Source organism: Arachis stenosperma, chromosome 2 (assembly GCF_014773155.1).
Source record: "Arachis stenosperma cultivar V10309 chromosome 2, arast.V10309.gnm1.PFL2, whole genome shotgun sequence".
NCBI classification, from domain to species: domain Eukaryota; kingdom Viridiplantae; phylum Streptophyta; class Magnoliopsida; order Fabales; family Fabaceae; genus Arachis; species Arachis stenosperma.
The window spans coordinates 121,219,060-121,232,027 of NC_080378.1; the positions used below are offsets into that span (position 1 = coordinate 121,219,060).

At 28.8% G+C, this 12,968-nt stretch overlaps 1 protein-coding gene across 1 annotated transcript; it reads left to right on the forward strand.

The window, feature by feature from the left end:
• Positions 1-8,522: 8,522 nt before the first annotated feature.
• LOC130960352 (cytokinin riboside 5'-monophosphate phosphoribohydrolase LOG3) lies at positions 8,523-12,719 on the forward strand. Its single transcript, XM_057885735.1, has 7 exons — positions 8,523-8,942; positions 9,268-9,365; positions 9,587-9,617; positions 10,372-10,471; positions 11,846-11,916; positions 12,027-12,170; positions 12,360-12,719. The coding sequence occupies exons 1-7, from the start codon at positions 8,823-8,825 to the stop codon at positions 12,453-12,455; spliced, it is 660 nt and encodes a 219-aa protein (XP_057741718.1). The 5' UTR covers positions 8,523-8,822; the 3' UTR covers positions 12,456-12,719.
• Positions 12,720-12,968: the final 249 nt, after the last annotated feature.

A 12,968-nucleotide genomic window follows, 5' to 3' on the forward strand; every position in this document is an offset into this window, starting at 1 on the left:
GTCGTGTTTGGGAGCTATGGTCGGAACTAATGACTTCATGAGTGGCCAACAAAAACAAATACGCATTCAACTTTGCAATTCTGCTTCCTCCACCAGTTTCAGGTTGCTCTCTTTCATTTCATCTCAATAATAATTATCTTTATCTATTCATATAATATATATAGTTTATTTACATAACGCACGTGACTAATTAAAAACAATTTTCAATAATCACTCATCTATCCTTAACTTTTTTTTAGAAAAATATATGATTTTTTTATTCGAGGATTAATTTGTTATGTAAATGAAATTGGTAGTAATAATATTATTAGTGGCGAGGTGTGAGAAAAAGAGAGACGATAAAGATGGGGATTATGCGTGTAAGCGTGGTTGGTGGACAACATAATGTGAGAGAGAGAGAGAAGCAATGAATATATATGAATGAGTGCCTCTGAATCTGATGAATATGGAGCATGCATTATTATTCTTGTCTCATTCAATTCTAATGAGTATGCATCATTGCACCTTCAATTCAACTCACAACACAAACTACTCTATCCCACTCTCTTTTCTTTTTCTCTCAAATCTCAATTAAAATACTTTAATTATATTATTTAGATGAAATGGAAGTATAGTGCTCAAATGTAAGGGACATACATTATCGCGGATATTTTTTTTTTGTTATGGAAGTAAAAGTGGTAATATACTTTAACATGATAATTTTTTGTGTTTTTTAAAATTGTGGAAGTATACAAATTTCTGAGTCCAATTTTTGTACTTAAAATTTTTTATTTTTTTTTAACACAAATCTCTGGGACCGATTTATGTACCTTCCACAAATTTCTGGGACCAATTTGTGTACCTTTCAGAAATCAAACGGTCCAATTTCTGTACTTCTAATAAATCGGACAGTCCGATTTGTGTACTTTTAACAAATCGGACAGTCCGATTTGTGTACTTCTAACAAATCGGACAATCCGATTTCTGCTTCTTTAGTTAAACGATCGCACGTTTAAATATAACACCCTAACAATCCACATTTAAAAAAAATACCACTACCACTTCAATATTAAAAATAAAAAATTCACATTATCGCTGGAGGTTTGTTCCATGGTGAAAACATAATAAACTTTACGTGAAATTAATAGTTGAGAGTCGTTAAATAATTTTATATAACGGCTCTTAATTATCAACTTGAATTTGATTATATTTAAATTTTCACCTTATTCTATTCATGTAATGCAATTGTGTTTTCATTTTCCAATAAGCTAATAAGGAGAGATAAAAAGCAACCGAAAGATAATCAAAGTACTACTTTATAGTGCATGCAACAATAATCTTGCTTTAGAAAATGAAATGTTGTCACATGTATGTGAATCTCATCAGATGAAAATAAAGCACTTTATTTTATATCAAGCTAATTAAGGTATGTATGAATTAATCAGGTTCAATAAGTCCATTTTTTTATGTGTTAATTAAAAGACTTGCATGTATATTCATTGATTCTTTTGTATATATAGAAATTAGTAATAGGAGTCATTTAGATAAAGACGTCTAAAACATCTTTTTTTTTAAAGATATTTTTTAATAATAATTAAAATTTAGTATATATAATTGATTAAATTATGTTATTTTAATCAAAATTAGGCTAGATAAATTAATTTAATTAACTGAAAAAAATAGTAAATCAAATCTTAAACTGATCTAAATTAATATTATTTTTTATAAAAAATGACTATAATACCCTTATTATAGAGAATGATTAAAATACTCTTATATATATTAATTTAAAAAATTCTAAATTCTAACCATACGATAGAAAAATAAAAGACTAAAATTTATAATTTTTAAAATTAATATATATAATAAAAATATTTTAGTCATTTTTTATAATAGAGTATTATAGTTACTTTCTATAAAAAATAATATTAATTTAGACTAGTTCAAGATTTAATTTATCATTTTTTGGTCAAATTAATTTGTCTAACCTAATTTTAAAAAAATAATATAATTTAATTGATTATATGTGTATTAAATTTTAATTATTAAAAAATATTTTTATAAAAAAATATTTTTAGTGTCTTTATCTAAATAACTCTTATTAATAATTATTTAGCTGTGAAATTAGGGATACAAATGATCGACTAGAAGAAGTTTTAAATTTTCAAAGTAATTAATAAAGTCACATGATTAAATATGTTTTTTTTCCTCAACAAATAGAAGTCACATACATTTTATCTAAAAATTAAATTCTGTAAAATCTCTGGTGAAGTTAAGAATATTCTAGCTAGTTGAATTGTTTAAATTTAATTGCCAAATTAGATAATAAAAGGGCGCTTGCATTGACATGTAATAAGTTTGAATATTTTAAATTAAATGATGTGTACAATAAAAAGCACTCAATGTTTTCAAAGAATTGAGAAAATACTATAAGTAGCAAATTTAGAAAAGCAAATAATTTATCTATATTGAGCATTATTGGCAAGCAAAACATGAGGGTTTTTTTTTTTTTTTTTTTTTTTTGGCAAGTGAGGGAGATATGTCTCAGTGTATGGATGTTTAACTGGCATATTGTAGATTACCAATGCAATCATTCCTAAAATTAATGATTACAAAAAGGACTGAGATTCCTTTATTTACTGAGAAAAAGCAGAGGAGCCGCAAGTCAATTGAAATCACCACCTGCGTTGCATTAATTATCCATTTCCTTTTGGATCTGAGTTTTCCTCAAGTTTTGCTCCTATGGTATAACAACAATTTCACCATCAATTTCATTAACATATATATTTTTAAAGTACATAATTAATTTATTATAAGTAAAGATTTTATTATGTATCACTTTTATAAAAAATTTAATTAAATAATAATAAATTTATAATTAAAATAGGAGATAAGAAATCTATTTATTAGTTTCTTTTATTATTTTTACTTCCTAATTTATGTGAAGTTTTTAATTTTAGTTTTAATAAATAAAAAATAAATATATTAAAATTTTAAATATAAATTTTTAATCAATAATATTAATATATGTCTGTAGAATAAATATTAGCTAAATTCTTAATATAACATGCAAAGTAAACTCTATATGTAAGAGCATCTTTCACTAGACACTGTAACCGATGTTATTCAAACTCCAAATTATGCAATTTATCATCATTAATGTAATTATATAATTAGATCATATGGGAGTTTTAGTGTTAAAAATAAAAATAATTGTGTATAAATACTTTATTTTCTCCGTACTCTGTCCTCAACAGATTTAAAAAAGGCAGAAATCATGGACAGGGAAAAAAAAACTAAATAAATTGATGAATAAATAAATAAATAACTTGTGTGGTGATGGGATTTGAGATAGATATGGTGAAGGGACAAAATTTTGATGTATTGAGAATTGAGATAGTTTTACGTGGCAACATAGCAACATAAAATCATATAACCACTTTCGTTGATAATAATTAATCAAGAGATAGATGAGATTAGACTGAAATCAAAATTATTTAGGAAGAGAAGAAAGAGAGAAAGTACAAGGGGAGCTCAATTTGACACATTTAATTATTTGCCCCTCGGGTCCCAAACCTAAAAAAAGAAAAAAAAAAGTCGTCACCACAGAAAAACATTTCTAATAGTTAAGAGCTTGTTTCTTATACTACATACAGACTTATTATTTTGAACAAATCATAAAATAAGAAGAAAAATGAAATAACTATAATTTTGATTTAGTCTCTAAGTATAAATTATAAATTATACAAGTTTATATCTTTGAATTTATCACACAACTCAAATCTAATTTAACAACATTATAAGTGTTAACCCAACTTAAAGAAAAGAGAACTGCATTAACTATTCCAAGTTCATTCTTCCGAAAACTTTTGTGTTTTTATAATAATTTAACATTGATATATTTTATAATATATAAATATATTATTATAAAAAAAATTCTATGATGGATTAGACATATTTTTTTTTATAAATAACTGTGTGTTTTTATTAAGAATTAAAATACACGTTTTTTTTAGTTCTTATGAAATATACGTTTTTATTGTATGTAAATAGGTTAGACTGAAGGCACTTCAAGCACTTTCACTACTTGTAAAAAAAAAAATTTATAAAAATATTTATATTTAAATAATATGTGAAAAATATAATTAAAATTAAATCATTTAAAGATATTGAGAATTTTGAATTTATAGAAAAAAAATGAGAAAAAATTAGTGAAGGGTAGTTTGGTGCACGACATTCAATTTTAGAGACTAAAATGAGTCAACTAATATAAAGTGAGGGTCTAATTTGATGCATCTACAATGATGAATTGATGACATAACAGATGACATGTAGACGAATACTGTTGCGACACGTGGCACAAATGGACACGTGACCAAATACCATTGTAACATGTGCGTGGCACAACCGTTCATATTAGTATGCCACGTGTCATTGGTCAATACATCATTATACCATTACACGTGGCTAAATTATGGAGTGACACATGTCACTAACAATCTACATCATCAAGCCATGTCATCACATCTTTAATAGAAAATAGAATTGGAATTAACGTGGTGTACTTTTGTCAATCTTAAAAACATAATTGGTACAATTAAAATTTTATAGACGATTTTAATGCACGACGCTAATCTCATATGCCATTTTGAATTTAACTCCAATTAGGAAATCATCTTTTAGTAAGTGTACAGAAATTTAGTATTGACAACAACGATTTCTTTAAATCCCATTCTAATGTGTATTAGGTCATATCTTAAGAAATATAATTAAGATGATTTTACTCCAAAGAGCTTTTGAAAAAAAAAATTTATAAATTTGTTCTGATCAACCATATACTGCACGAAGTATGTCATTATATATTGTCATAGACTACTGATTTTGATTTACTTTTTTATTGTGTTCTTGATCTGCCTTAAATTATACTATCATATTTAAATTATTTATTCATAATAAGGTAATCAATGTTTATCTTCATCTATAAATATTAATTTTAACTCTAAACTCAAATCTTGAACGTAGTGGTAAAAAGTTCAGTTGCATTTAATTTGTTGTGAGTGAATTAATGAATATAGAAATTAAATAAATGTTTGGTTGGAATTGAAGGACTTTTGTGGTTTATAGTGCGTGGTGACACTTTGCATACATGTGAATAAAGACTTTTTTTTTTTTGCAGTTTACATGTGAATAAAAATATACCCGGAAAGAAGATGAGAGGTTAATTCATTTTGTTTCCTTAAATATATGAAACTCATGGTATGATTAAGAGGTAGATAATATTTATGAATAGTTTGGACCATTTCCCTTTTTGAAATCAAACATATCCTCAAACTTGTATTATACGGAATTTGACAGCACAAACTAGAATTGGGAATTTTGAACAAATTATTCATGGGCGGCCCATTGTATACTATATTCACAGATCTTCCAAACACTTTATGTTTGGGTGAAACCAATAATGATATGGAAGATAATTGTGCATGTGACTTCCATGCATGCATGCATCCTTAATTACCAACCACTTTCCTTTGGAAAAAAAACATTATCCTGCCGTGAATGCCAATTTCACAAATCATTTTATTTTTTTTTATTTCTTTCAATTACTTCTCAAATAATTCAAAAATATTAATATAACAAATGTCAAATTATGAATGTTTTATATATCAAATTATAATGGATGTATGTTAAATACAAATAAGCCATTTGAAAAAAAGGAAAAACTAATGATAGTAACAATTCATTTGTCTATTAATTATGCATATATCTATTATATTGTGATATTTCATTTCATTGTTGGGGTCAAGATTTTTTAAAATGAAAAAATTGGTAAAATAATAAAATGAAAAGTTAATCACTCTTAAATTAAAATAATAAGACATACATTTCATAAAAATTATAAAATCAATAGTAATTAACTCTTTAGTTTACTACTTTAGTAATTTTTTTCACTTTAGAAGATGTAAATTTCCGTTACCGTATCATATTAAGTGGACAAAAGAATATATACCTACTATCTATACAACATTATTATTCTGATTAAAAAAGTACATGGTATAGTTTAGAATTTTCCACGGTCCTTTTACTATTAATCAACGAGTGATTAATGATATATGTTATAAATAATTATATTTTTAATACATTCTGTTATGCAAATTTTTTTTTTTGAGTTTATATGATTGTTTTGTATTTGTTCTCTTTTTGTTGGCCATCTTATTCTAAACTTTTTCTTTTGAGTTAGTAAAGATTGAACTCTAATTAAACTTTTAATTTAGATTATAAAAATATTGATATTATATCTGAATTTTTTTTTTTAAATTTAAACTTGTTCTTGCTAAGTTTGACCGGTGTATAGCTCGTCTGTCGATGAATGTCTTCAAGCTTCTCGTTAGGATGAGTTATACGTCGACAAGGAGAAAGCAAGAGGGTGGGTACCTGCAAAAGACACTCCGACGCTCAAATTTAAGAGGTATAAGAATAATTCTATGAATATAGAATGTAAGACATGAAATAGAAGTCATCATGTGTTGTATATTATAATAATTCTATGAATATAGAATGTATATAGAATATATCTAGAATGTATATCGAATGTCCGGTGTATATAGATATTGCTGCCTTTTATAGGCATAGAGTTGATGAATAGAGTTGATGGTATGATCGTTGATCATTGAGTCAGAATAATGGTCATTAAGTCAATAATGAAGTTGTCGGTTATAGAATGAATGATAATTAAAGCCGAGTTATAACTTATAATGCACAATAAAGACTTATAAAGTGACGGATCAAAACTAATAAAAAAAATACATAAATAGTTATATTTTAAATAATATGTTTTTTTTTAAACATGTATATATATACACGCATATATAGCATAATTTTAAAATTAGAGGAAGTATATAATTTTCGATAATTCCAAGCATATGCCTTGAATGAGTGTTTTGGTTGTGCATTATGATCATTAAAGTAGGGCGAATTAGAGAGTTTGGAGTTTGGAACGAACATGATTATCGTCTTTTTCCTTGTGTTAAGGTTAATAATGATATTGTGTAACGTAATAAGAGAAGTAGGAAGTTGAGAGAAACACACAAAAACATGGGTTTTATAAACGCGCATGCAAGCATGAGAAGGAATGATTATGAGTTTTATAATCTCTAAAAATGGCATAGGACAAGAAGTAGACAAACATATAAAAAGCTTACAGCCAGAAAGGCTTATACATTGGGATTGGAGCTCTAAATTAAAATTAGCATAATATATTGGTTTAAAAATAAATTAGCTTACTTAAAGGCATGGGCTGCAATCCTGACAACAAATATTTTATATTGTGACATGAATTAATAATTGCATGAAGCCAAACCCCCATGAAATTATAATGTTTTTCATTGCTAACCTCATATAAGTAGTGGAGAAGAATGGGTAATGCGAAGGAGCGTGTGAAATAAAAATGAAATGTTTCCTATGTCTATAACAAGTGTGTCTACTAATTAAGGGCACATGCATGTAATATATACTACTACTACCTATTACCCATAACTTCCCTCTGCTTAAACCAAATTTTGTATATTTCACACAAATATTATACAATATGACACCCATCAATTAATTCTTTTAGCTTTTTTTTTTTATTGTAAGGAATTTATGTATTTTTTTAACAATTAAAAAACTAACTTTGAAGTACTTAATTAAGACTTAATTACAAAAAACATTTATTGAATAATCTATCCTTTAGATATTTAATGGAGCATATATTAATTATTAATTGTGTTATGCAAGAAGTTTGGTTAGTTGGAATTTTATGAATGAATGAGATTAGTTAGAGTTTGTGTGGCAAAGGAGCAATATAAAAGGTAGCAAGTGGAAGGAATTGAAGAATGAATGGGAATGAAGCAGTGCGCACAAACATAATTGGCACTATTATGAGCACTGAGTGGCCATCACTAACTCATTTTTCTTTGGATAAGCCTCCCAAATTACTCTCTACTCTCTATATCATATCACTCACACCCCCACCCATTTTATCTATCTATATTATAACTCTATTTTCTATTACTTCCCCAACTTATATTCAACCTCAATAAAGTTTTTTTTTTATATTTATTAGTTGCTCTCTCAAAATAGTATAAGCTGAGGTTGTCTAATCGATATGATAAGAATTAATTCATTGCGAATCTAAATTTTATTATTAGTCAAGAAATTATTATATTTATAAAACAGATATTTAAATTTTTTAACACTTACTTAAATAATGAATAAATTAGCTACTTGGCTAATTCAAATTAAGTTATAATATCTCGTTCTTGTACTTTATTATAAACCTCATTTTAGAAAAATCTAAAAGCTATGTTAACTTATTTATTACAGTAAATATTTAAATTATTTTCGTGATTTTCAGAAACTAGGGTTTTTCATAAGCTTGAGTCTCTAATCTCTTTGGGGGGTAAACTAAACAAAGCTTTTGATAAAAAGTTTGTATTTTTTATGAGAAATTGAGAATGTTAAATAAAAAAAATGAAAGAGTGGTCCACGCGTGGCAGTCACGTGCCATGGCAGTGTTTGTGAATGGGGCGGTTTATATAAAGCCATGAAAGCAGAGGAAGGAGAGGGCGCACTTGAGCACACAAGAGAAGAGAAGAGAAGAGAAGAGTGCTTGCCTCTTTCTCACTCAGTGAAGCAACAACAACACACATATATAGAACTCAATAACTTGATGATGATGATGACATCATGATTCTGATGATTCTTTCCATGTCACACATTGGATGAGTGATAGGTTCAGCAAAAAACAATCCTTAAAATTTGTTAGCTTCAGCAGCGTTACGTTGTTATTGTGAGTTGAAGAGAGAATGGAGAATAATGGTGAGAAGAGGGTGTCAAAGTTCAAGAGGGTTTGTGTGTTCTGTGGTAGTAGCCCTGGCAAGAAGAGTACCTACCAAGATGCTGCCATTCAACTTGGCAATGAATTGGTAAATCTGAATCACCCCTTTTCACCTCATAAACTGCTACATTTACCTTAATCTTCTCTTCAATCAAAAACACCCCCTTTTTCTTTTCTGGGGTTCTAAAAAGCTTGCTTTTTTATTCACTTTGGGTTTTTGAGCTGTGTTGACAAGATCATTGCTTCTTAGCTAAGCACTTTTACGAATTTACAAAGTTCCCTCTGCTGATTGACCTTCTTTCTCTTTTCTAGACTCATGCTAATATATTCTTCCAAACGAGCTAGTCTTCATCATTTTAGTATCATGGCCACTCTTATCATTTGCTTATTATTTGTGTTAAATGTCTCTCAAGGTTTCAAGGAACATTGATCTGGTTTATGGAGGTGGAAGCATTGGTCTAATGGGTTTGGTTTCACAAGCTGTTCATGATGGTGGAAGGCATGTTATTGGGTATGTATGAGTATGACACTATGACACTCTTTTTGAGTTTTGTTTCAATTCACTGTTTCTATGATTATTTTCTCCTTTCTCTTTCTCTTTTTTCCCCCAAAAGATGTGGGGTAAAAAGGGTAGAAGGATCAGAGTTAATGATTCATCTAACTATGTTTGATTGTTTGTTGGTTGGTCTCTACTTCTTTTACACTGTTTGTGATGTTACTATTTCTTTGCAGAGTTATTCCCAAGACGCTCATGCCTCGAGAGGTATGTCTGCTTCTGCTTCTGCTTCAGCTTCAGCAGTAGAAAAAGCTTCTACTCTTTTTGCTTCTCATAATAAAATATGCCTACTTGTTCTTCCATTTTTATTCTTTTAGTTTTATATGTTTCTCTACAACAAGGAGAGAGTAGAACTCAGATTTTGTTCCTTTTTTATTCTTTCTATGTCTTATTCATCTGTGTACCCTCTACTTATGCTTTTCTTGCTTATGTATCTTCATTTTTCAGTTAAAAGCCTACTCAGTTCCTCTGTGTTCAAAATAAGCTTCTTGACAATTTCAAAACTTGGCCCTTTGTTCAATTTCTTGCAATTTCTTTTGTTTTTTCTTCATTGGCTTTTACTATACTGAAACTTTACATGAGGAATGTACTGTAGTATATTAAAATTAATTACTTTATTTTTGTTTTCAACCTCTTTGGCTGCACATTACATTCCTGACGTCAACATTTCTAGATTAGATGCATCATGCATTGGATTACCTATCCTCCAAATGAGTAAAATATTATTTGAACATAGCTATAGTACTTTGTGCCAACATATAGTCATTGGTTAGAATTTAAACTCAGATTAAATTCCATACTCTATCCAATAATAATGACAAGTATATGACTTGAAATACAATAATAACCATGTTTAAGAAACATTTTTCTTTCTCAAAAACCTCATAACTACTAAACTATTCAGCTCTTCTTTCTTGTTATTTTCTGTTGTCTCAACTGTGCAAAATGGTACACTCTGCAGCTAACTGGTGAAACAGTGGGAGAAGTAAAGGCAGTAGCAGATATGCATCAAAGGAAAGCAGAGATGGCTAAGCATTCAGATGCTTTCATTGCCTTACCAGGTTAGCCTTAAAAAGAAACTCATTTGGTTTCATTAAAATAGAACTATATAAGGTATATGAAGAAAAATAAAACATAAAAAAATAGAAACATCATGGTGCTTGTAGTTTTCTACTTTTATCATGTAAGCACTGACCGTATCTCAGTGTATGCAACTTTCAAGACTAAGTCTCCCAATTGGTGTCTGTCTATCGCCCTTTTTATATTCAGCATTTAACAAGACCGGTTATGCTTTTTTTTTTTTTTGTCTTAACATTATTAAAAATTAAAAAGCTTATCACGCCTAATCATGAATGTTGTTGACAAGTTAATTAACTATATTAGTATTAATATTATGTACTTGTTTATGATTTTGGAGCCATATATAAGTAATGGATGTGGACTAGTCCTTCCTTCACTTGTTAAGACATTTTTTTTCCTTATTTTGGGTCTGACTTATTCATGAGTCATTTTGAAGAAACCAGAAGTAGACAAGGTTTTTCATGATTTAAAAAAGGGGATCATAAATAAAAAACTTTTTTGTGCCAGTTATGTATATTCAATTCAATTTGACCCTGCTGCCAAAAAAACAATTTCTCTGTGACTTTATTTTTTTTTCACATATTCCAATGCTATGACTGTGATGATTGATTAGGGTGCCACTCTTTTCAACCATCTTTGGCCAAAAACAAAGAACTTGAGCTGCTATGAGTTTATCTGTGGTTCTGGTTGAATACCAATTTTACCTTTCACTTTAAACCATGACGTGATTGTACAAAAGCCTTACCCTTTTTCAAATGAAGAACTTTGACATGATAAGGTTTCTAATTAGCACCTGTACCTGAAATTGGAATGATGCTTTATCCTTTTCTAAGACCTTTTTGTTTTTTTCTTTCTAGTAGTTATCAATCTGAGTATTTGAGTGCTGCACTTTTGTGACAGAGTAGAGAGGAGGCACGCAAAGATAAAACTCTTAATCACTCTATTGCTTAGATGACAAAAATATGGGAATAAAATTTTTTTTGGGTACTTATTTTGATTTTCACATTAATTCGACACATACTTTTTCACTTTTTAGATAGAATGTGAACTTATTCAATGTGGATTTTATACTTAATCCAAAAGTGGATGAGTTTATGTTCATTGTTACACAATATACAGAGTAAAAGCTACGAACCGAATCCATAATGGCATGCATTGCACTTTATAAGGAAAAATAGATTTTTGGCTTAAACATTTGATGAGTAAAATTAGTGTTATACATTAAAATCTTTGTTGGATTTAAGTTTGTATTTACTTTCTTAGTGAATTCACTCTTTATGTAGAATAGTTAATACTAAAGTGAATTCCAATTTCTCTTTTTAAGTTGTTGAAAAGCTCATGGAAGTTACATGCAGGTGGTTATGGGACTCTAGAGGAGCTTCTTGAAGTCATAACATGGGCTCAACTTGGGATTCATGACAAACCAGTAATAATACTTCACTTTTCCCATTTAATTGGAAACTCTATTACTATAAATTGCTATAAGCTCAAGTCTACAAAGTTGCCTAACTAGATTTGATACTTTTCAACCTGTAGGTGGGGTTGGTAAATGTTGATGGATACTTTAATTCCTTGTTGTCATTCATTGACAAAGCTGTGGAAGAAGGGTTTATTAGTCCAAATGCTCGCCATATAATTGTATCAGCACCAACAGCAAAAGAGCTTGTCAAGAAATTGGAGGTGATTTCTCATAGCAATACATATAACTAATTAACTATATTACTGCTACCATGTTTTATCTATAACCTCATTTCGTTGCAAGTTGATACATTTAGTATATTTAAACCTTAAAAGTGTGACATTTATTACTGTAGTAGAGAGAATGTATTTAATTAGGCAGAAGATGAAATAATATTCTTTGTTTCACAGGAGTATGTTCCCTGTCATGAAGGTGTTGCTTCCAAGTTAAGCTGGCAGATGGAACAGCAACTTGCTTATCCTCAGGAGTATGACATGTCAAGGTAGCTGCAATTTCTTAATCTGCACGGAAGATATGAGACTAGGAATAGAATTTTGGAGGTGGAAGAAGCTATAGTATTATATCAGTATTCTAGCCTCTTTTTTATTTGGTGGTGAACTTCTTTTGTAAAGTACTTGTGATTGACCTGAAAAATGTGAAAGTACTTTGTTCTCCCTTCATGTGAAACTATGATTTCCTCTCAATTTGTAACTTGTAAGTACCTTTTTAGTTATTAGTATTACTCCATGTTAACTAATTTTACCTTTCAACCACTCTTCAGCGTACCTTTGACAGTATATTTTCTATTCAAGTAATTTTTGTTTGACTTGGCAAAGTTTCAACTTCAACCACACAAAAACACTTCATTAAATTTGTAAACAAAGAACTTATATTTGGAAAAGAAGAGAGACAAACAGAGGACACAATGCATGGCTTGGGAAGAGGTGGGGAAGGTGTTCATGCAGAATATAGTCCAACTTGAACAGGATCAAGTGTTAATAATTTTAGAATGGGACAGA

Bases quoted from the DNA above. Each gene is read 5' to 3' on its own strand.
- LOC130960352 (XM_057885735.1), top strand. From the start codon at position 8,823: ATGGAGAATAATGGTGAGAAGAGGGTGTCAAAGTTCAAGAGGGTTTGT. The intron at 9,366-9,586 runs GTATGTATGAGT...ATTTCTTTGCAG, and splicing joins GGTGGAAGGCATGTTATTGG to AGTTATTCCCAAGACGCTCA. The intron at 12,171-12,359 runs GTGATTTCTCAT...TTTGTTTCACAG, and splicing joins AGCTTGTCAAGAAATTGGAG to GAGTATGTTCCCTGTCATGA.